The sequence below is a fragment of the Bubalus bubalis genome, chromosome 17 (assembly GCF_019923935.1).
Source record: "Bubalus bubalis isolate 160015118507 breed Murrah chromosome 17, NDDB_SH_1, whole genome shotgun sequence".
Taxonomy (NCBI): Eukaryota; Metazoa; Chordata; class Mammalia; order Artiodactyla; family Bovidae; genus Bubalus; species Bubalus bubalis.
In genome coordinates, this window is record NC_059173.1 from 56,682,793 (window position 1) to 56,708,884 (window position 26,092).

The 26,092-nt window shown below is 37.5% G+C and overlaps 1 protein-coding gene across 8 annotated transcripts in view; it reads right to left on the reverse strand.

Annotated features, from left to right (window-relative positions):
* Positions 1–26,092, reverse strand: part of INPP4B (inositol polyphosphate-4-phosphatase type II B) — a 458,048-nt gene that overhangs the window by 149,748 nt on the left and 282,208 nt on the right. For all 8 annotated transcript variants that reach the window (XM_025267085.3, XM_006053797.4, XM_025267083.3 and 5 more), the window contains one exon: positions 7,038–7,215. In XM_025267085.3, coding sequence (XP_025122870.3) covers positions 7,038–7,215 — 178 coding nt within the window. The remainder of the gene's footprint in view (positions 1–7,037; positions 7,216–26,092) is intronic.

Sequence of the window (26,092 nt, forward strand, 5' to 3'; positions counted from 1 at the left end):
CTTTTTTAACTTTATGAGACACTGCTGAACTGATTTTCAAGCTGCAAATGTGTACCCATCAATGATGGATGAATGTTCCAGTTATTTCATATTCTTCCCAACTCTTCCTATGCTCAGCCCTATTGATTTTAACTCCTCCAGTGGGTGGTTTTCTATACTTAGTCACTCAGTTGTGTCCAACTGTTTGAGACCCCATGGACTGTAGCCTACCAGGCTCCTTTGTCCATGTGGATTCTCCAGGCAAGAATACTGGAGTAGGTTGCCATACCCTCCTCCAGGGGATCTTCCCAACTCAGAGACTGAATCCAGGTCTCCCGCATTGCAGGCGGATTCTTTGTCATTTGAGCCACCAGGGAAACCCAGTGGGTAGTTAGTGGTACCTCATTTTAGTTTAAATTTGCATTTCCCTAATAAGAAATGATGATGAGTATCTTTTCATGTGCTTGTCATCCATCATTTTTGGTAAAATGTCTTTACAATTCTTTTGCTCATCTGTAATGGTTTTATTATTAAGTTGTAAGAATACACACTTGGCTACAAGTCCTTTGTCAGACATCTATTTTACAAATACCTTCTCCTAGTCTAGACTTGCCTTTTCATTTTCTTAATAGTGTCTTTTGAAAACTTTGACAGTTTTTAATTTTAAAAAAGTCTTATGTATCATTTATGGCCTTTTTTATTAGTTCATGCTTTCTGTGTTCTAAGAAATATTTGCTTAATCCAAGATGAAAAAAAAATCTATTGTATATCTGCTTACTTATTTATTTGCTTTTTTCATTTTTCTTTTTTGGCTGTGCTGGGTCTTTTTTGCAGCATGGGGGCTCTTTGCTGTGGTGTGCAAGATTTCTCCGGTTGCGGCACAGGCACGGGGCGTCTCGTGCTGTGGAGCACGGGCTCTAGAGTACGTGGGCTCAGTAGTTTCCGCTTGCAAGCTTAGCTGTCCCATGGCATGTGGAATCTTAATCCCCCCACTAGAGATTGAACTGGCATCCCCTGCATTAGAAGGTGGATTTTTAACCACTGGACCACCAGGGAAGTCCTTGCTTTATTTCTTTTAGCTTGTATATAAGGTCTATGATCCATTTTTAATTAATTTTTATATATGTAGATAAGGAAAGGTTTACTCTGCACATAGATATGCAATTGTTCCTGCACTATATGTTAAAAAGATATCCTTTCCCCAATGAATTTCCATTGCATCTTTATATAAATTTATTTAAACACCTGTGCTGTGCTGTGCTTAGTCGCTCAGTCATGTATGAGTCTTTGCGATCTCATGGAATGTAGCCCAGGTCCTCAGACCATAGGGACTCTCCAGGCAAGAACACTGGAGTGGTTGCCATGCTCTCCTCCAGAGGATCTTCCCAACCCAGGGACTGAACCCAGGTCTCCCACATTGCAGGTGGATTCTTTACCATCTGAGCCACCAGGGAAGCCCAAGAATACTAGAGTGGGTAGCCTATCCCTTCTTCAGGGGATCTTCCCAACTCAGGGATCAAACCTGGGTCTCCTGCATTGTAGGCAGATTCTTCACCATCTGAGCCACCAGAGACATCAGCAAATGATCAATACTGAAGTCAGACTGATTATATTCTTTGCAGCTGAAGATGGAGAAGCTTTATACAGTCAGCAAAAGCAAGATCTCAAGCTGACTGTGGCTGAGATTGTCAGCTCCTTAATGCAAAATTCAGGCTCAAATTAAACAAAGTAGGAAAAACCACTAGTCCATTCAGGTATGACCTAAATCAAATCCCATATGATGATACAGTGGAGGTGATGAATAGATTCAAGGTCTGGTAAACAGAGTGCCTGAAGAACTAATGACAGAGGTTTATAACATTGTACAGGAGGCAGTGACAAAAACCATTCCAAAGAAAAATAAATGCAAGAAGTCAAAGTCATAGTCTGAGAAAGCTTTACAAACAGCTGAGAAAAGAAGAGAAGCAAAGGGTGAGAGAGAAAGAGACAGATATACTCAATAGAATGCAGAGTTACAGAGAATGGCAAGAAGATATAGCAAGACCTTCTTCAATGAACAATGCAAAGAAATAGAGGAAAATAATAGAATAGCAAGGACTAGAGATCTCTTCAAGAAAATTAGAGACACCAAGTGTTCATATCATGAAACGACAGGCACAATAAAGGACAAAAATGGTAAGGACCGAACAGAGGCAGAAGAGATTAAGAACAGTTAGCAAGAATACACCGGAGAACTGTAAAAAAAAGGTCTTGAAAGTGAAAATGAAGTATCTCAGTCATGTCTGACTCTTTGCGACACCATGGACTGTACAGCCTACCAGGCTCCTCCGTCCATGGAATTTTCCAGGCAGGAGTAATGGAGTGGGTTGCCATTTCCTTCTCCAAGGGATCTTCCTGACCCAGGGATCGAACCTGAACCTTGCAGGCAGACAGACATTTTACCTTCTGAGTCACCAGGGAAGCCCTGACCTGCATAACCACAATGGCATGGTCCCTCACCTAGAGTCAGACATCCTGGGGTGTGAAGTCAAGTGGGGGTTACTACAAACAAAGCTAGTGAAGGTGATAGAATTCCTGCTGAAATTTCAAAACATAAAAGATGATACTGTTAAAAGTGCTGCACACAATATGTCAGCAAATTTGAAAAACTCAGCAGTGGCCACAGGACTGGAAAAGGTCAGTTTTCATTCCAATCTGAAAAAAAGGCAATGCCAAAGAAAGTTCAAACTGCTGTCCAGCTGCACTCAACTCACATACTAGCAAGGTTATGCTTAAAATCCTTTAAGACAGGCTTCAGAAGATGTGAACCGGGCACTTCCAGATGTACAAGCTGGGTTTAGAAAATGCAGAGGAACCAGAGATCAAATTGTCTACACCTATAGGATCATAGATAAAGCAAGGGAATTCCAGAAAAATATCTGCTTCATTGACTACATTAAAGCCTTTGACTGTATGGATCACAACAAACTGTGGAAAATTCTTAAAGAGATGGGAATACCAGTCTATCTTACCTGTCTCCTGAGAAACCTGTGTGCAGGTAAAGAAGCAACAGTTAGAACCTTACATGGAACAACTGACTGGTTTAAAATTGGGAAAGTAGTATGACAAGGGTATAAATTGCCACCCTGTTTATTTAACTGATATGTTGAGTGCATCATGCAAAATGCCAGGATGGATGAAGCACAGCTGGAATCAAGATTGCTGGGAGAAATCAACAACCTCAGACATGCAGAAGATACTACCCTAATGGCAGAAAGCGAAGAGGAGCCAAAGAGCCTCTTAATGAGGGTGGAAGAGGAAAGTAAAAATGCTGGCTTAAAACTCAACATTCAAAAACTAAGATCATGGCAATCGGTTCTATCACTTCTTGGCAAATAGAAGGGGAAAAAGTGGAAGCAGTAACAGGTTTTATTTTCTTGGGCTCCAAAATCACTGCAGATGGTGACCACAACCACAAAATTTTCTTCCACGCTTCCTCCTTGGAAGAAAAGCTATGACAAACAGCATATTAAAAAGCAGACTCATCACTTTGCCAACAAAAGTGTATATAGTCAAAGGTATGATTTTTCCAGTAGTCACGGATGGATGTGAGAGTTGGACCATAAAGAAGGCGGAGTGCCAGAGAATTGATACTTTTGAATTGTGTGGACTCTTGAGAGTCCCTTGGACAGCAATGAGATCAAATTAGTCAATCCTAAAGGAAATCAACCTGAATATTCAATGGAATGACTGATACTGAAGCTCTAATACTTTGGCCACCTGATGTCAAGAGCTGACTCATTGGAAAAAACTGATGCTAGGAAAGATTGAAGGCAAATGGAGAAGAGGGCAGCAGAGAATTAGATGGTTTGATAGTATTACTGACTCAATGGACATGAATTTGAGCAAACTTTAGGAGATAGTGAGGGAAAGGAAAGACTGGCATGCTGCCGTCCATGGGGTCACAAGGAGTCGGACACAACTTAGTGACAGAAATTGCTTTGTGAGGAGCAGAATAATAATGTTATTGGTTGTTTAGTCACTAAGTTGTGTCGGACTCTTGTGATCCCACGGACTGTAGCCTGCCAGGATCTTCTATCCATGAGATTTCCCAGGCAAGAACACTGGAGTACATTGCCATTTCCTGCTTCAGGTCCTGACCCAGGGATCAAACCCACATCTCCTGCATTGTAGGCCGATTCTTTACCTCTGAGTCACAGGGAAGCCCCAGAATAATAACGGGTTTTGTAAAAAAAAGGTCTATTCGTCTGTATGAAATGGAGACTATCATGTGTATTTGAAGCTAATGTCAGACATACATTTGATTTATGATATATATGCTTACATTTAGGTCTTTATTTTTTTCATTTTTAATTTATTTACATTGCTTTCTTCTCTCTCTCCCTCCTCTTTTTGTCTTTTTTTGGTCTTAGTGCAGTGTAATTTTAGCCTAAGGCAAAGTAAAATGTGTCTTTTATCCCACTCTATTACTAACCTTTCATATCTTATGTTAAAATTTTGGTTTATGCTTTGTCTTCTCTGTTTGGATTATTCATGTATAGTCAGAATTTGTCTTTTGCTATACTCCTACATCATAACATTAAATAATTTCTTTAATATTTCCATAAACTAATACATAGCAAACAAAATCCAGTTATCCATCAGAAGATATACTAAGAATTAAAAAATTAGAAACACTTCATTGAGTTTGTCCATATTAGAACATGAAAAATTTATAGAATATTTTACTGCGGAAGTTCAGTTAGGTCCCTATTATGTACTGAATATGCTATAAGGATGATTTTCTAAGAAAATAACTGAAGAACTTGTTTTCCAAACATGCCAGTTCAGATTCAATAAAAGACAAAAGGGGGTTATCAGTAAAGAAAAGACTTATTTTCTAATCCATAGTGTGCAAGTCCCTGAGCTTAAAAGCAAAATATTTTAAGTTAATTCTTGCTAATATTAAACTATACTAAAATTTAAAATGCTATTTATGTGATTTACCTTTTATGCTAGATTTATTGAAGGCAGATTCTTTACCCTCTGAACCACCAAAGAAGCCTTCATGGATGATACTTCATTGTAAACAATGAGCTAGTAACTGTCTTCATACACTATGCAAAACTCTGTTAACTTCGGTACTTCTTTGAAATTCTGGGCATGAATTCTTAAAGAAATTCATGGCTTGCAAACTTAAACTAAAAAAAAAAATCTTTCTGATTTCAAGGGCTGACAGATTTCTACTGAGTAAAAAAAAAAGGGGGGGGATGAAAGTTGGATGAATGCTGAATTAAAGGAGGTAAAAATATTATACATGCCCTGCCCCCTCCCCCAAATCACTGCAGCAAGTTGTAAATGATGTATGAAATGACAAAGCCTGCCCAATGCACAGGAAGAATATAAATACTGCTCTGAAATCACCACCGTGAGGTACTATTTGCTAGAATTTTCTGCATAGCTGAACCCAGGAAGACCTCACCTCATCTACAAATCCAAAAAACAAATGAACTGAAAACAATTCTATTATTTTACTCTATGCAACACCTTCCTCCTTCCTTTTTCTTAGCCATAACATATTCATTGACTATTAGAATACTTAAGTATTGCTGAAGAATAAAGGAAATATCTAAATATATATTACATGGAAAATACCATAAAGGGTTTCCATTCTAGAGTCAACTAGACCTTGGGTCTGAACCCTAGTTTTGTTTGAATCCTGGGTTTGACTCTACCTGCCTGATTTTGTACATGCTTTAAACTTCTTTGAGCTTCCATCTTTCCCTTTGTGAAATGGAGATGATATGGACACATAGTTGGAAGGTTCAGTGAAATAACCTAAGCCAGTGAAATCACTAGCATGATATTGGACAATGTAGGTAGTTGTAAAGTTTGGGTCAATATTTTCCTCTCTTTTCATAATGGAGGCACATATCCTAGCATGGAAGGAAGATTGCATTTTCAACTGGAAGTCTTGGAGTTTAATTTTTCACTCCTTAGTTTATTAGACAATTCACTCGACTTTTCTGATGACATCTTAGCTATTTTTCTTCTGAATATAGATGTTGATTACATCCTATGAGAAAAATATATGATAATATAGACTTTAAAATGTTAAGTAAGGGCAAAGTATTACAAATTAACATATCTGAGTCAAAAATATATAGAGAGATATAATATTCAGGTTGCTAGGAATCTGTTCTTCAGGGATGCAAAGAATTACACTATTTTATTCTAAAATGTTATCATGAGAATTTTCTTTGGTTAGTTTCTTCAAGGGCATATTTATTAGAAATATCTCATAATAAATTGCAAGATGTCCTCAGGATGCAGAGGTTATGAATGAGTGTACCAGAATTGGACTCCAAGACATTTGACTTTGCATTTCTAATCAAGCAGCAACTTGATTTTTTCTATCTTGGTTCTTCATATCATTCAGATGCCCTAATTCATTATGGAAATTGATGTTTGAGTATCTACCTCATGCCAGACTAGCTTTTCTCTTTATATATACAAATGCAAGTCACCTTTGGAAGAATGCAGACCTAGGTCCCAGTACATTTCAAACATTAACTAATAATTTTGGAAATTTTTAGAACCTTCTCCCAGGAGACAATGTTGTAGAAAGCAAACTGAGGCACAAGAATCACCCCATGCTACTGATGAGAATCCACATGAAAGTTCTGCTCTCAAATGAAGTGACATTCCTACTCAAAGGGCTACCTTCATATGCATAAAAATTAGGTGCTCGCCAGAGGAAAATACTTTTCAAAACCTAATTTAATTCATTTAATACAACCATGAAGCAAAGAAAATGAAAGATGTCAAGGAAAAGAGAAAATATACTTCAACCAATAATAGGTTTCATTTCCTACTAGGAAAAAAAAAATGTTCAGTAAGATTTGAAAAGAGAATGAGGCCAATTCATTATGATCCTGTGGCAATACTTTGAAGCTTACTTTCTAACCTGGTCTATTTTACATTTCCAGATGCTATGAAAGGTAATGTATGCAGAAAGCAACACCAGCGGGGATTTGGGTATTTCGTTTTCCCCACTGCAGTGACGATCTGGATCTTACTTTTTCTGAAAGCATCTTTAAAGAATTCTTCAAGCTGTCTGGAGAATGCTGGCTTGCAGAATTAAGCAGTAGGTCTGCATGGGTTGCTATCAGAGGTTGTAGTTGATTGATGTTGCTGAGAACTTCTTTTGCTTTGGCTGTGTTTTCAGGTGAATAGTAAATAAACTGGTATCCAGTACTGCAACAACAAAGATAAAGGCGAATTACACAACAAGCAGAAAGGACTGTCAGCACTCAGGAGCAGATGCTAAGTGATAAACAGAACTCCTAATAGCACTACTTCCTACTGAACAGATAAGAATTACTCTAAGAGATTTTTGTGATATTCTGAGTTTTTTCAAGTCAAATGCCCAAGCTATTTTGAAAGACTAGGTGAAATGATTTTAGTCCTTGCTTAAGCACTAAGAAGAGTTTTCACGATTACATATGTCAAGAATTAGCATTCAAAACAAATTTAATTACTAATGAACCTGAGGTCACACAGTACAGAGCGAAGAGTATGAACCTTTATATTTAGGCCATTATGAATATAGATCCTGGCTCTGCCACTTAGTAGGCTGGGTGATCTTAGGGTAATCTTAGTTTCCTCATCAGGAAGGTGGGAATAATTAACCAAACAGTTCTAAGAGGTGGGTAAGATCAGCCATCGTTCATGTGAAATGCCTAAAATAGTGCATGACACACAGCAATAATTTAATAATTACTATGTATATCTTCCCCATGACAGTTAGGGCAGAGGGCATAAATTCTAATAGCTGAGAAATGGGGAGAATATAAATTAAGGCCAAGTGAGCATATGGAGAATTTTGTTGGATAGAAAAGGGACATTGGTGACATAAAAATTCCATTATGCTATTTTTTTCACCACCCTTTTTGTTCGCCTTGCAGTTTCCTCATTTGACTTGCAAAAATATCTAAAACTGCCTACAAATAAAAGCATTACTGACTTTTATAATCATCATCTAAGAATTGGTTAAGCACATTATGGGGGTGAGAATTCCATCCAATGATGACGTCTTTGTCCAGTTGCATTAAGAAAGATGAAGGAGACATTCCAGCAAAACTTCAAAGAAAAAGAAGAGTGGCCATGGTTGGTATATTGACATGGTGGGTGCAACACTTGGTTACATCCCTTTATATCCAACCATCAGTGTTTTTTTTCATTATACCATTGAAACTAAGTCTTCCTAAAACAAAGTTCCCTTACAGAGTTTATGATTCCTATCTCTACTCAAAATTTGATACCCATTCTTGTCCTTTGACCTCAATCTTGTGCTCATCAACCAATCAGTTGATTAAAATTGCTGTTGTCTGTACCACTGTCCATATACTATCATTGTTGTTGTAGATATCATCATTAACTTACAAACTCAGGTTGTTTCTCCAGGGCACGATGAACGAACAGGCTCAAGTTAGGACCACCTGGCCCAAGAATCATAAACCAGAGACACCCTGAACTCCCGAAACTATGATTATCCTGGCCCTTCCTTCTTCCCCTTTAAAGAAAAAAAAAATCCCAAACTCAAAAGACCAAGATGGAGTGGCTCTGAGGCTTGCCTGCCATTTCCTTCTTGGTGTCCTGCAATAAATCCCTACTTTGCTATCAGAGTTGAGTTTGGCTTTATGACCCATGGGCACATAAACCCTTTGCTGGATTTCACCTTGCAACCCCTGTTGAGTATATTGAATATTCTCTTTACATTTACCAGCTCAATTATTAACATTCCCATAATTCCATTTTTCTTCTATTCTTTTTTCCATTTTAAAAAAATTATTTATTTTTGTAATTGAAGGATAATTGCGTTACAGAATTGCATTGGTTTCTACCAAACATCAACATGAGTCAGCCATAGGTATGTTGGAATACAGTTGATTAACAACGTTGTGACAGTATCAGATACACAGCAAAGCGACTCAGCCTTACATCTGCACGTACCCACTCTCCCCCAAACTCCCCTCCCATCCAGGCTGCCACATAACATTAGCAGAGTTCCTGTGCTATACAGTAGGTCCTCATAATTCTTTCCATTTCTTATTTCAAAATATTAGCATCCAATAAGAAAAATTAACATCTCGGAAGAACTCTCCCTTCCCTTTACACTAATGATTTACAGAACAAGCTATTCCTTTCTTTAGGGAGACAATACAATAAATCTATTCTTTTATTTACTTTTTTCACAATCAAATTTAAAATGTCCTTGGTTGCTTGGACTATTTGGGAGACAGGACGAGAAGCTGAATGAAGGATAGAGGTTTATAAAGGCTAAGAAACATGATGAGAATTTGCTCTTAATTTAAAGATTTTTTTTTTTAAATTTCAGAAGCAGGAGTTTAAAAATAAAGTACACCACTTATTTTAATGCAAACCAAAGCAGATGACAAGTAACAACGGTGAGGAAGAGAGAGAAAACAATTGTCCCTGACAATTATCTCTCTTTCTGGTTCTTCTGATCTCCTAGGAGACTGTGCTGAGGCCTTTAACAAAAATCATGAACTGGAATGTCCTCCTACGCACCTGTACTCAGACTGGATATAAAATTAAATTCACCAGAGTCTAATAAATCAAACAACTCTGTGTTATTACTGCAAAAAAAAATATTATATAAAGATATTGACATACCCACTACTAAATATAAAATAGATAACCAACAGGGACCTACTGTATAACACAGGGAACTATTCTTAATATTTTCTAATAACCTATAAGGGAAAAGAATCTGAAAAAAGAATATGTGTGTGTGTAAATGAATCACTTTGCTGTACAGTGATAAAAGTAACATAACATTGTAAATTAATTATACTTCAATGAAAAACATACATAAAGTTACTGATGTGTCACCAGGGTGGGGATGATGTTTAATACCCAGCATTTTTGACAGCCGAGAATATGACTTATTAAGGACCATACACAGAAAGCAGCCTGTGGGGGCTGCTCCATGGTCCCTTTTAACTGATCTGCTCTTCTATCGTTATAATTGCTTTCTGGTTTCATCTTAAGGGGATGGACAGGCCTCCCATGGCTTAGCTCAGGAAAGCCAGTGTGGTCTTCCCACCCTATCTTCACAGATCTGTCCTCTTTCTGGGAATGTCATTCCTTGTCTCTCACATGTTCATTCCCATGCACTCTTTTATTATTATCAATTTTTTATTTTTATTTGCTTATTTATTTGACTGATCCAAGTCTTAGTTGTGGCACTCAGGATCTTTGATCTTCACTGTGGCATGTGGAATCTATAACAGTTCCTTGACCTGGGATGGAACCCAGGCCCCCTGCATTGGGAGCAAGGAGTCTTACCCACTGGACCACCAAGGGAGTCCCAGTCCATGGCCCCTTTTTGAACTCTGTCACCACGACCTTCCTCCTTGACTCATTCTATACTTCCCTGGTAGTTCACTGTTACTTTATTTCTGAACCTTTTCCATTTTCATTGTTTTATCTACACATTTCGTACTCGGCGAATTCCCTGAGAGTCTCCTCTCCACTGGAGAGAATACATTGTCAAGATTTATTTCTTGCATATTCTTTCCTTATACCCTAGTTCAGTGGTGCTCAAATTTTAACAGGCATAAGATTCACTTGGGGATGATGTCAGGGCCCAGGTATTTTTAATAAAGAATGCAGGTGCCTGGCAACACCAAGAGATTCTGCTGCAGTGGGTTGCAGCTTTCCTAACAAGCACCTCGGGAAATCCTGATGCACGTGAACAGTGAAGCACATTTTAGAGACACGAGCTGCCCCTGTTTTGACTATAGTTGTCCTCTATACCTCTGATCACACTACACAATGACCCCGATCAAAGTCCCTTCTCTAAGGCAACTTCTGTACCCCAACTTTATGTTCACAGTTTTGTTCAATATTAGTCTTATTTTCACTTGTTTTAAAAATTGAAGGAGAGTTGACTTACAATGTTGTGTTAATTTCTGCTCTACAGCAAAGTGACTCAGTTATATACAGGCATATGCTTTTTCAAATTCTTTTCCATTATGATTTATCACAGGATTGGATATAGTTCCCTGTGCCACAGTAAGACCCTGCTGTTTACCATTCTATATACACTGGTTTGCATCTGCTAACTCCAAACTCCCATTCTACCTGTTGCCCCTCCCTCGCTGGCAACCACAAGTCTGTTTTCTAGGTCTCTGAGTCTGTTTCTGCTGCACTCTATATTCAGCACAAATTGCTTTGGTTCACTTCTCATTATGAGTGTTGGTCCCACCAAACTTTTCCATCACCCTTTCATTGTTCCCTTCCTAATATATTCCTACCTTCTTCCTCTCCGTCCCTAATGCAGTCTTCAATCACCATCCCATCATGGGGCATAACTGTAACTCCTGCCCCATGTTCCTCAGTCAGTTTCTATTTGAAAAGAGTTGTGTAGTATGCATTGGTTCTCCTGGTTAAGCCTTTTAATAATGAGCATCTTACCTAGTGAGGCTGAAAGACTCATTTTCCACAATAAAAGTCAATGTTGGTGTCCAATTTGAAATAGTACAGTATAAAAAAAAATCAAAACCCATAAAATAAATTTAAGTGTGCATAAATTTCATCTACCTATTCATTGCCTTACTCTTTAAACATGTTATTTAACAGTTATAGCTTTTTAAATAGAAAGTTATGAGTATAATTTAATTATTGAGATAAAAAGAATATAGCTAAATTCTATTTTATAGTTCTCTGAAATTTAAACTGAATCCAAACACTTGAATCAACTATCAATCAGACAAAGACAAAATATTTGCTTAGACAAAAAATATTTAATAGGATATAAATATTATAGCAAATCATGGGTAAATATTTGAAAGTAGTATCATAATAGTTTTATATTGGTGAAATAGTGAATTAAAGTATATAGATGGATGTATATACAATATACTGGAGAAGGCAATGGCACTCCACTCCAGTACTCTTGCCTGGAAAATCCCATGGATGGAGGAGCCTGGTGGGCTACAGTCCATGGGGTCGCTAAGAGTCGGACATGACTGAGCGACTTCACTTTCACTTTTCACTTTCATGCATTGGAGAAGGAAATGGCAACCCACTCCAGTGTTCTTGCCTGGAGAATCCCAGGGACGGGGAGCCTGGTGGGCTGCCGTCTATGGGGTCGCACAGAGTCGGACACGACTGAAGTGACTCAGCGTAGTGTAGCGTAGCATATATACAATATACACTTTGATTTAATATATATTTAAATTATTTAATATCATATTAATTAGCATACATACATACACATACTCATATGTTCATGAGCATATTGTTATTAGAGGTAGGTATAATTTTTGAGGTATAAAGAAAAATAAAGCGCATAGTAAAATAATATTCATATTTATAAATGTGAATTGATAACTGAAATATGATTACAACAATGATGTATGTTTTTGTACGTATATCCCAGCTCAGTCACTTCTTGTTGGTCCTCCTTATTTTCCCATCCTCTAGTATTATTCGGGATTCCCAGGTGCTGCTAGTGGTTAAGAATCTGCCTGCCAATGCAGGAGACAGAAGAGACAAGGGTTCGATTCCTGGGTCGGGAAGATCCCTTGGAGGAGGGCATGGCAACCCTCTCCAATATTCTTGTCTGGAAAATCTCAAGGACAAAGGAGCCTGGTGGGCTACAGTCCATAAGGTTGCAAAGAGTTGGACACAATTGATGTGATTTATCACACACACACTAGTGTTACGTGTTCCAAGGCTCAGTCCTTGGAAAACTTCTTTGCTTTTATCAACATGTCCTTTCTAAGTAATCTCATTTAAACTTGTGGTTTATAAAACTCAGTTGTATTAATGATTTTCAAATTCATTCATTCCCCATCTAGACTGTTCCTTAAACTCCATTAAAAGCAAAAACTTTTCCCTTGACAGTCCCAACTTATCATATCCCAAACCAAACTCCTGATCTGCTCCCCATTCTCTATAACAGCTTCCCCACCATAACTCACACCAAGCTCATCTGATGTGGCCAACATCTCTTCCTCTCCTAATGTGTGCCAAATTTTCCAGAAAATTCTGCCTTCTTCTTCCAAACATATGCAAAATCTAATTGCTCATTTCCACACTCACTGCAACCATGCTTTTGCAAGCCACCACCATCTTCCACCAGGATTATCACAATAGCCTACAAACTGGTCTTCCCGCCTCTGTCCTTCCACTGACACTTTGAAATCTTTGCCTCATGTTATGTTTTTGTTTAGTCACTAAGTCACATAGGTTGGATAAGGCAGGAAGCAGGCAAGAAGAGAGAAACAAAACAGTTCTTTCTTAGCCCGTTGCCCATACCCCAAATTCGGGAACTTGCTCTGCTGTTTATCTGTGCCTTCCTTCCTCCAGGCCACTGCTATCTCCATTCCTTAACCCATTTACTCAGGTAGGCTACTGTATTGGCAAATGGAGTCATGGAAAACTACAGATGAGACAGGATGAGGTGGCAAGGAGGGAAACAGGAAGAAAACAGGAGGAGGCGTGGCATGGGTGGATTAGGGTGGATGAACTTAGGAAAAACTGCTATGGAGTGCTGTGTTTCCACTCCTGCTGCAGAACTAAATCTCCTGGGAAAAATCGAAGGACTATTTCCGCTTCTTTTTTTTTCCCCCCTACTCAAGCACTTCTTGAAAAAAAAAAAGGATGTCCTGAATCCAGAGAGAGGGACCAACACGCTTTCAGTTCTAAGAAGAAAACCATGTGGCTAATAAATGAAAATGTACACCTTAGTGCACATGAATATACCCTTCTGGCTTCACAGGGTTTAACAATGTGCTTCAGGAAATTGTAGAAGGTTAAAACACACACACACACACACACAATCATATGAAATCATATGGCTCGTCCTTCGCTCATTCATCCTTTCCATTCTTTTTTCCCTTTTTTCTTTTTGCTAGAAGTGTAGCTTACAAAAAAGAACCTGAAGGAAAACAATATCTGCTTTTGTTTACCTCCTATGGATTTCACTTGTATAATTAAATGAGTTACAAAATCTAAAATTAAATTGATGTTTGTCTCTGAAAATACTCTTTTTAAAAATATTGGTTTCTTGGAAATTTTAGAATCAGTTTTTGAGAAACCTTGATGCTGTTTATTAGCTCTGTGATAAGTAATGCTAATCAAGGGAAAAACAAACAAACAAAAACACCTAAAATTCATTTCATTTTAGCTCAACTTGCCCTCAAAGAAAATGTAACTATTGACTCTGATCACACTGGTTCCTACAATCTTACTTTTCAGTTTGAATGCTCTTATCTGCCATTTTTTGACCAGTTGGACTGTGTGTGCGTGTGTGTGTGTGTAATATATGTATAATATGTAACACATATATACTACATACTTATATACACATGTTCTTTCCTTAGTCCTATTCTTGCTCTAATAAAAGGTACCTAGACACTATTATCTGACAAAGTTCAATGAGTTTTCACTTCCTTTCATGGCCTATTCCCATTTATCCATGGTCTCTTGCCCTGATTTATTTTGCCAACTTCCAAGAGTTTGGTTGATCTATTTCTGCCTAGTTTGGTTTCTGGTATTTTCATGCTCACTAATCTGTGAACATGCAATGGAGTAACACCCAAACCAGGTCCCCTGATTCCCTTCCATCCCAAAACTTTCTGAAGTCCATCCTGGGCATTATTTTTCATACACCTCATTAAAATACAGAGAAGGTTGTTATTGAGTCTCTCAGTCATTTCCAACTCTTTGTGACCTCATGGACTATAGCCTGCCAGGCTCCACTGACCATGAGATTTTCCAGGTAAACATACTGGAGAAGGTTGCCATTTCCTTCTCTAGGGAATCTTCCTGACCCAGGGATCAATTGAACTCTCATCTGGTGCTTGGCAGGCAGATTCTCTACCACTGAACCACCTGGAAAGCCTGTAAGATAAGGTATAAGAATAGAAACCATCTTCCAACAAACAAAAGCCCAGAACCAGATGACTTCACAGGTGAATTCTACCAAAAATTTAGAGAAGAGCTAACACCTATCCTACTCAAACTCTTCCAGAAAATTGCAGAGGAAGGTAAACTGCCAAACTCATTCTATGAGGCCACCATCACCCTAATACTAAAACCAGACAAATATGCCACAAAAAAAGAAAACTACAGGCCAATATCACTGCTGAACATAGATGCAAAAATTCTCAACCCCCAAATTCTAGCAAACAGAATTCAACAACATATTAAAAAGGTCATACATCATGACCAGTGGGCTTTATCCCAGGGATGCAAGGATTCTTCAATATTCACAAATCAATCAGTGTGATCACCACATTAACAAATTGAAAGATAAAAACCATATGATTATCTCAAAAAATTCAGAGAAAGCCTTTGACAAAATTTAACATCCATTTATGATAAAAACCCTCCAGAAAGCAGGCATAGAAGGAACATACCTCAACATAATAAAAGCCATATATGATAAACCCACAGCAAACATTATTCTCAATGATGAAAAATTGAAAGCATTTCCCCTAAGTGAGGAACAAGACAAGGGTGCCCACTCTCACCACTACTATTCAACATAGTTTTGGAAGTTTTAGCCACAGCAATCAAAGAAGGAAAAGGAATCCAGATTGGAAAAGAAGAAGTAAAACTCTCACTGTTTGCAGATGACATGATCCTCTAGATAGAAAACCCAAAAGACACCACCAGAAAACTACTAGAGCTAATCAGTGAGTATAGTAAAGTTGCAGGATATAATATTAACACACAGAAATCCCTTTCATTCCTATACACTAACAATGAGAAAACAGAAAGAGAAATTAAGGAAACAATTTCATTGCAATGAAAAAAATAAAATACTTAGGAATAAATCTACCTAAAGAAACAAAAGACCTATATATAGAAAACTAGTAATGATGAAAGAAATCAAAGATGACACAAATAGATGGAGAAATATACCATGTTCATGGATCAGAAGAATCAATATAGTGAAAATGAGTATACTATCCAAAGCAACCTATAGATTCAATGTAATCCCTACAAGCTACTAATGGTATTTTTCACAGAACTAGAACGAATAATTTCACAATTTGTATGGAAATACAAAAAAATCTCGAATAGCCAAAGCAATCTTGAGAAAGAAAAATGGAACTGGAGGAACCAACCTGCCTGACTTCAGACTATACTACAAAGCCACAGTCATCAAGACAGTATGGTACTGGCAAAAAGACAGAAATATAGATCAATGGAACAAAATAGAAAGCCCAGAGATAAATTCATGCACCTATGGACACCTTATCTTTGACAATGGAGGCAAGAGTATACAACGGAGAAAAGACAATCTCTTTAACAAGTGGTGCTGGGAAAACTGGTCAGCCACTTGTAAAAGAATGAAACTAGAGCACTTTCTAACACCATACACAAAGATAAACTCAAAATGGATTAAAGATCTAAATGTAAGGCCAGAAACTATAAAACTCCTAGAGGAAAACATAGGCAAAACACTCTCCGACATAAATCACAGCAGGATCCTCTATGACCCACCTCCCAGAATATTGGAAATAAGAGCAAAAATAAAAAAAAAGGACCTAATTAAACTTAAAAGCTTTTGCACAACGAAGGAAACTATAAACATGAAAAGACAGGCTTCAGAATGAGAGAAAATAATAGCAAATGAAGCAACTTACAAAGAATTAATCTCAAAAATATACAAGCAGCTCATGAAGCTCAATACCAGCAAAATAAATGACCCAATCAAAAAATGGGCCAAAGAACTAAACAGACATTTCTCCAAAGAAGACATACAGATGGCTAATAAACACATGAAAAGATGCTCAACATCACTCATTATCAGAGAAATGCAAATCAAAACCACCATGAGGTACCATCTCATGCCAGTCAGACTGGCTGTTATTAAAAAGCCTACAAACAATAAATACTGGAGGAGGTGAGGAGGACAGGGAACCCTCTTACACTGTTGGTGGGAATGCAAACTAGTACAGCCACTATGGAGAACAGTGTGGAGATTCCTTAAAAAGCTGGAAACATAACTGCCATATGACCTAGCAATTCCACTGCTGGGCATACACACCAAGGAAACCAGGATTGAAAGAGACATGTTTACCCCAGTGTTCATCTCAGCACTGTTTATAATAGCCAGGACATGGAAGCAACCTAGATGTCCATCAGCAGATGAATGGATAAGAAAGTGTGGTACATATATACAATGGAATATTACTCAGCCATTAAAAAGAACAAATTTGAATCAGTTCTAATAAGGTGGATGAAACTGGAGCCGATTATATAGAGTGAAGTAAGTCACACAAAAAAAACCCACCAATACAGTATACTAACACATATATATGGAATTTAGAAAGATGGTAATGATGACAGCAAAAGAGACACAGATACAAAGAACAGACTTTTGGACTCTGTGGGAGAGGGAGAAGGTGGGATGATTTTAGAGAGTAGCATTGAAACATGCATATTACCATATGTGAAATAGATCACCAGTCCAAGTTCAATGCATAAAACAGGGCACTCAAAGCTGGTGCACTGGGACAACCCTGAGGGATGGGATAGGGAGGGAGGTGGGAGGGGGTTCAGGATGGGGGACACATGTACACCCATGGCTGATTCATGTCAATGTATGGCAAAAACCACTACAAAATTGTAAAGTAATTAGCCTCCAATTAAAATAAATGAATTAATTTAAAAAGAAAAAAGAATAGAAACCATTCCTAAATATATTTAGAGGCAAATGTTCCCCTGACTGCAAATGGGCCTGAGGGATATTTTTAGGCATATGGAAACGCCCTAAGATTGGATTGTGATAAGGATCACACAGTTGTACAAATTTACTAAAAGTCCCTAAACTGTGTACTTAAAATAGGTCAATTGCATGGTATGCAAATTATAGTACAGGAATAGAGAGTAGAGTGCTGGTTCCCAGGGTCTGAGGAAGGAAATGGGGAGATACTGGTTAGATACCGGTCAAGGGGTATGGAGTTTCATTTATGAAAAATGTTTAAGTTCCCAAGACCTAAGGTACAGCCTGGTGATTAGTTAATGATGCTGCGCTGTGTTCTTGAAACTTGCTAAGAGGGTAAATTTTAAGTGTTCTCACCACACACACAAAAAAAAAAAAGAAAAGAAAATGCTAACTATGTGGAATGATGGAAAGGCTAATTAGCTTGATTGCAGTGATTATTTCACAATATTTACATATATCAAAACATCAAGTTATACACCTTGAATATATAAAAATTTTATTTGTCAATTATACCTCGACTAAGCTAGGGGAAAAACTCAAATGTTCCCAGAATATGATGTTATAATGCTGGTAATTATGATTCTGGGATAAAAGTACAGGAAAACATAAGGTATATTTAGGATCCATTTCATTTTTTTCCCTGTTAAGTCTGATATTTTTATGGAGGAGCTCTAAAAAAGCCAATAATTTATACTATAGAATTTATACTAAAAATCCAAGTCTCTCTCTCTCTCATTTTAATAGCTAATAATTATTGGGTCTATAATATAGTGCTAGAATTATGCTAATTTCCTTTCAGGGATTATTTTAATCATGGAAACAACTTTCTGAAGAACAAATATTATTCCATTATATAGATTTAGGAATTGAAGCCTCAGTAGGTTAAGTAACTTGGTCTAGAACATACAACTACTATACATGTTAGAACAAGGATTCAAATGCAGGTTTGAACACAGGATTCAAATACAGTTTGAACTATTAATGATGTTTTGCTACCCTTCTGCAATATCATGTTCATAAGGTAACAAATGTTCATAAAACATCATTAAGAGTTCAAACTGTATAATAATAACAACCTGCATTTTAATCCTGGTTCTACCATCTTACACAATAGTTGTGTATGTGCTAGACTAAGTTACTTAACCTACTGAGGTTTCAATTCCTAAATCTATATAATGGAATAATATTTGTTCTTCAGATAGTTGTTTTCATGAACATGGTATTGATCCATTTTAAATTAGAAAAAATTACAATCCCTTAGCTAACACAGAAAATATCTCTTAGAAACATATTGGTAGGTACAGCATATATTGAAACAAAATAAAATTGGAAAGTTCTCACCTTCTAATTAAAACAAAGCTCATTTAAAAAGATGTATAATTCTGTTATAACACAAATTAGACATAAGAAAGAATTCAAAAATCATTTCACCATAAATTGTTTTCGACAAATATTTAATGACTGCTACTCGGTCAATGCTCAGAGAAAAGCAAAAGGTTAGAGTTGTTCAGCAAGATAATCATTGGATGAGTGTGAAGATGCCTGTCCCCTAAATGCTACAGACAGGGCTGGTAGCAGAGTAGAAGAGAAAGGGAATAAATAGCTGCTTCCCATAAGTCCTTGAAAATCTAAGGCTCTATATTCTAAATGTGTACAAAAATTGCCCAGGTAACCACAGTTTCAGGGTTTGTTTACTGACTACTCAGTACTATAGCTCTTTACATTTCTAAGAGGTCAGAACTTTGTTTAAGAGCAACGAGAGGGAGGGGATATATCTATACTTATAACTGATTCACATTCTTATACAGCAGAAACTAACACAACCTTGTAAAGCAATTATACTCCAATTAAAAAATAAATTTTAAAAGAGGAGCAATGAAAAAGAATGTCACATTGCAAATTTTCTAGGTATTTTGTTTTTGGAGATTTTTTAAATGATACCTAGTTTTTCCATATTTGCTGAAAGTGTTAGGGGCAAAGGGTTTTAGAAAAACATTTCTCTTATTCCATAACTAAATAAATAAATAAAGAAAGACAGAAAAGGAAAGATGGAAAACAAAGAAAAAGTCCTAAAGGAAATAGAACTCTCTATCTACCTCTACCACTCTTAAGTAAATTTGTTATCCTTTCCAAAACATTCACTGATGCATCTCCTCTGTGTATACACGATTTCATGTTTTCTTGCAAATACATTTTATATACATCTCTCAGTTCAGTTCAGTTCAGTCCAGTCGCTCAGTCGTGTCCGACTCTTTGTGACCCCATGAATCGCATCTCTAGATACCTAATAATCCACATACTAATTGAAATGACTATACAGTGTTTCACTTTAGTGATGCAGAATAGCTTGCATAAATATATTCTTTCAAGATGTTTCTAATATTTTACTATTATGAATGGACTCTATGAACACCTGAAATATTTGCCTTTTTAAAAATTATTTTTATTATATGTATATTCCTAAATAAGTGGTTTTCCTGAGGTGTATTTTGGAAGGTTGCAAACAGAGAACCGGTGAGGTCGTGTGTGTGTGTGTGTGTGTGTGTGTGTGTGTGTGTATGCGCTCAGTCATGTCTGACTCTTTGCAGCCCCATGGATTGTAGTCCACCAGGCTCCTCTGCCCATGGAATTTTCCAGGCAAGAATACTGGAGAGGGTTGCCATTTCCTTCCCCAGGAGATCTTCCCAACCCAGGGATCAAATGTGCATATCTTGTGTCTTCTGCATTGGCAGGCAGATTCTTTACCAGTAGTAGTACCACCTGGGAAGCCCCTCAGTGAAGCTAGAGTCTTAGAAATATTTTTATTTCCTACTATATAAGAGCAAATTAAAATAGGAACTGATCTGCATGTAAAACTACTGTATCAAGTCAAGCATCCTTTTGTATAGTATAATGTAATTTACTTTGAACATTATATTGTTCTCATAACAGCCCAGAAAGAGTTGAATAGATCAAAGTTTAAAAAATTCCTATTCAATTCCTAGAAAGGTCATCTGTAAACTAACATTATTCATTTATTAAGAGCATATACATTTCATGCTGAAAATCTACTGATAGCATGAGGATGAATGCATACAGAACCTAAGAGTGGCCACAGAAGTCTGATTTTCCAGCTACATCATTAGCTGCATGAGTAATTCAGTCTTTGAAAATCATTATTCTCACTGATAAAATAAATAGGGGGATTTGTAATCTCTGAGATTCCTTGTAAGTTCTAAGTCCTAAAAGATTCTTTATTGCAAAAAAGACAGACTCAGTAATTTTATTTCCCCCAACTTCCTTTCATATTGAATATAGATGACTGATCTTATTAAGCAAGCACTGGAAACAAAGGGTGAAATTTCTATTCCCTTTCCGAGTGACATGGCCATTCACCCAGTGAAATTAACCAGAAATCTAAGAGCCCTTCAACCCTGCCGAGTTACCGCAATTCCTCATTCACTTGGATTTAAAGCCTATAAAAATGTCCTTAAATCTTCAACTCCGTACTCACCCATTTCCTCCCATTGGTACTACTGTAATAGCCTGTTTGCTCCTGTTAGTTCTCTCCATATAGTAACTCAAACTGCACATCTGATCATGTTCCTCTCCAGACCACACTTGCCATCCTCTTAGCCTATATGATGAGCTGTCATGACTTGACACAGCAAACAAGTGTTCTTCCAATTTGGCTCTCATCCTTTATCCCTTCTTTCTCTCTCTCTGCTCTTCTCTGTCTCTTTCTTCAGCTGCTCTATGTTGCTGGAGTTCCTAAGCCAAAGTGCAGTGAATGGCACCACTCTGTCCAGGTGCATTGACAGAAGCCTGGGAATGTTCCTTGACACCTTTGGATTTTTATCTCCCATTCCAAACAGACACATAAAATCCAAACAATTGCCGAGTCTTTTAAAATATCTCTGCAACTGATCCCCTTCTCTCCACCTGTGCTTAAACCATCCTAACCAAGCCATCTTTCTCCAACAGAAACACTGCAATAACTAGTCACTTACACAAGCCTCCTGACAGGGAAGAAGACATTGGAATAGTTCAGGCAAGGTCTCGTCTAATAAAGATTATGCAGTGACACAATTTTTCTCATCACACAAGCCAACTGTGTGATTTTTCCATGACATAGATCCCATGTGTACATTTTTTAAAGTTAGTGTGTGCATGCTGTCGTGTCCAACTCTTTGTGACCCCATGGACTGTAGCCTGCCAGGCTTCTCTGTCCATGGGATTCTCCAGGCAAGAACACTGGTATGGATGTCCATGACCTCCACTAGGGAGTCATCCCGACCCAGAGATCAAATTCATATCTCTTATGTCTCATGCATTGGCAGGTGGGTTCTTTACCACTGAGCCACCAGGGAAGCCCTTTGTAAAGTCAGTAATTTCACTAATGACAGTACTTGCAAAGAATGAGGTGCTCAAGAATTAGTTTCTAAGGTTCCAGAAAATAGAGTATTTTTAAGTTTTCTGGTGATTTATGACTGCAGCCACAAAATTAAAAGACTCTTGCTCCTTGGAAGAAAAGCTATGACAAACCTAGACAGTGTACTAAAAACCAGAGACATCACTTTGCTGACAAAGGTCTGTCTAGTCAAAGTTATGGTTTTTCCAGTAGTCATGTATGGATGTGAGAGGTGGACCATAAAGAAGGCTGAGTGCTGAAGAATTGATACTTTCCAAATGTGGTGCTGGAGATGACTCTTGATAGACCCTTGGACTGCAAAGAGATCAAACCAGTTATGTAAAGTTTAAAAATAAGATAAAATTCAAATACAAAAAAAAAAAAAAAGCCAGGATACTCTAAAGAAAATCAACCCTGAATATTCATTAGAAGGACTGGTGGTGAAGCTGAAACTCTAATACTTTGGCCACTGATGTGAAAAACTGACTTCTTGGAAAAGACCCTAATTCTAGGAAAGATTAAATTCAGAGAAGGGGGCGGCAGAGGATGAGATGGTTGGATGGTATCACTGACTCAATGGACATGAGTTTGAGCAAACTCAGGTAAATAGTGAAGGACAGGGAAGCCTGCTGTGTTGCAGTTCACGCAGTTGCAAAGAATCAGACACAACTTAGTGATTGAACAACAACAATTTGTAGATGACTTTCTTTTCTGTTTTCTGACTTTGGGATTATGGGTATAAATATCTAAGCTAATAGAGAGCTTTTAGGGCTTCCCTGGTGGCTCAGATGGTAAAGAATCTGCCTGTAATGTGGGAGATCTGGGTTCAGTCCCTGGGTCAGGAAGATTCCCTGGAGAAGGAATTGACAATCCACTCCAGTATTCCTGCCTGGAGAATCCTATGAACAGAGAAGCCTGGCGGGCTACAGTCCATGGGATCGCAAAGAGTCAGACACAACTGAACGACTAACACACAGGCACAGAGAGCTCTAAAGAACATGTTGGAAATTACTCAGGATTTAATCTGAGTCTCTGTATTTTTCCTCAGATTAAATGCATACTAGTTAAAATAACATAACTATGTCATGATTTTAAACATTTTTTTAGTTTATGGTGAAGAAGAAATGCAACTCCTGATTCATAGAAAATAAGTCATCAAACCATATTTTCTTCTCATATTTAGTTTTGTAAGTACCAGAAAACGATGTTTCTATAGCCTGCTGTATATTTCACATTTAACTTTTAAGTTCTAATATTCCTACCAATAACTTTTTCTTCTGAGATAAAATGAAAAGTCGTATCTTAATAACTGTGTGAAATGAAAATATTTAATTGTGAAGTCAAATTATCTTCCTAAGAGTGATGATATATTTATCTTTCCTCAAAAATCTCAAGGTTGTGACCACTGTTTCTAACAATCCAATGATTTCAACAGAAATAAGCCACAACTACAGTGTATATAAGAAACTATAGGGTAACTGCTCTGTGATTTTCTGAGATCACACCATTAAGATTATGTGTTTCAGTATTTTCAGACACTGTTCTCTTTACTTAATTTATTATCACTCAAAATTCTATTATCATTTAGAAAACTTGTTTGCATTTACAATTAAAGTCATTTTCTTTAAAGGAAAGATTTAATCTTTAAGAAGCTTGAACTGTCACACTTGACAGAGTGCTTCTTGCTTCAGATCATACCTGGCTTCCCAAGCTTCTGGGTAGGTGCCTGGAAGAAGGTTGCCAAATTTTAAATATTAAAGTCACTACTGCATGACCAATATTAAACCAGATTTTAAGTTGGCTATTTTTATAAAAATCAAAATGTCTTTTGTAAAATAAAAAAGCTTCTTCTTTCAGAACATATAAAAGTATATTTTCCCTTCCTAGTCAGGCACGAGGAAACACAAACATTGTGATCACTGACAAATGGCTGTCTCAAAGCCTACAAGTCATTTGCCACAAATGCCCCTATGTTTCTGACACTTAATTCAGACACAGTGGTCTCTTTAAGCAGAGTAATTTTTTCTTCCTTTTACTCCAACAACAAAGCTTTCACTTCTTTCATTTACACCCTCATATACTTACTGCTTCAAGGAACACTTATCAAATCAGTTCCTTGGGATGCAGACATAGTCAATTCCCTGGCACACACACAGCATAGAACGGCAGAGAGGCAATTAGGAACTCTGGAGGTTAAAAACAGATGCGGCCTTGAAAGAGGTAAGTGAAGACATCAAGGCAAAACTTAAACAGAAGGACTTTGATCTGGTTCACCATGGGGTGGTGTGAGCAGAGGAGAAGATGGTGTGAGTGGCCAAAGACGAAGCTGGAAAAGAAGTCAGGGTCAGATTGTTCTTTAGTCATTAAGTCATGTCTGACTCTTTTGAGACCCCGTGGACTATAGCCCGCTAGTCTCCTCTGTTCATGGAATTCTCCAGGCAAGAATACTGGAGCGGGTTGCCATTTCCTCCTCTAGGGGATCTTTCCAACCCAGGGACAGAACTCGCGTCTCCTGCACTGGCAGTCAGATTTGTTTCCAATGGGATACCAGGGAAGCCCCAGGTTCAGATTACACGTGAAAATATTATGCACCTTGGGCTTTATTCTCCAGGCAAGAGGCAGCTTTGAAATGTTTAAAATAATGAAATCACAAGATCATATTTGCCTTTTAGAAATATTATTTCAAGCAAGGTGAGAATAACAAGTGAGATGAGAGCCATTCTGGAATATAGAGAGTGACTAAGAGATATGGCAGTAGAACATTTAAAAGATGTTGGTTCTACAGATTAGGACTATCCTAAACCACAAGTGATTATGGAAATTAATGACTTCCTGAGAAACAAGAAATGACAAAACTGATTTTTTTTTGGAAGTGGAAGCAAAGGAAGAAAAGTAGTCCAGGATTTTTGCATTTTGAAGCTGAACATCTGGTGGTGTCTTAATTAAGAAAAACAGTCCCTAAGAAAAGTTTGTGGATAAGAGGATGAGAGCTGAATACATTGACTCTGAGGTATGTGGATGACACATAGCTCTCTACTAAATGGTTATGAACACAAGTCTGAATCTGAAGACCCATGCCTGGGCTTAGCACAGAGATGGTGTATGAAGCCCATGCCTAAGAATACGTGGGCACAGGGACCTTCTGTATAGCACAGGGAACTAATTCAATATCTTGTAATACTCTATAATAGAAAAGAATCTGAAAAAGGATGTGTGTGTGTGTGTGTATATTAAGTGAGATAAAGTGAAGTGAAGTGAAAGTCGTGTCCAACTCTTTGTGACCCCAAAGACTATACAGTCCATGGAATTCTCCAGGCCAGAATACTGGAGTGGGTAGCCTTTCCCTTCCCCAGGGGATCTTCCCAACCCAGTGATAGGACCCAGGTCTCCCATATTGGAGGCAGATTCTTTACCAGTTGAGCCACAAGGGAAGCTCAAGAATACTGGAGTGGGTAGCCTAGCCCTTCTACAAGGGATCTTCCTGACCCAGGAATTGACCTGGGGTCTCCTGCATTACAGGCAGATTCTTTACCAACTGAGGTCTCAGGGATATATGTATACACACATATATTTGTATAAGTGCATCACTTTGTTTTACATTCAAAACACTATAAATCAACTGTACTTGAATAAAAAAATTTAAAAGAACATGTGGGCAATTAGCATCATATGCACAGTGATATAACATTTTCTGGAGGGCATTATATAGCATCTCTAACACGTAACCACTACAACTAAGAAATTTCACTTCTAGGAATTTTATAAAAAAAGAAACAAATTTTCAGAAACATAAGATTAAGGGTGAACCTTGCAAAGAGAATTATAACAAAAAGCAGAACAATTTAAATGACCACCAATATTATATTGGTCAGATAATTATGCTACATTTAATCAATAAAACCCAACTTAGCTTTTAAAAAAATAATGAGATCTACATGTATTGAAATGAAAGGTTTTCAGGACAT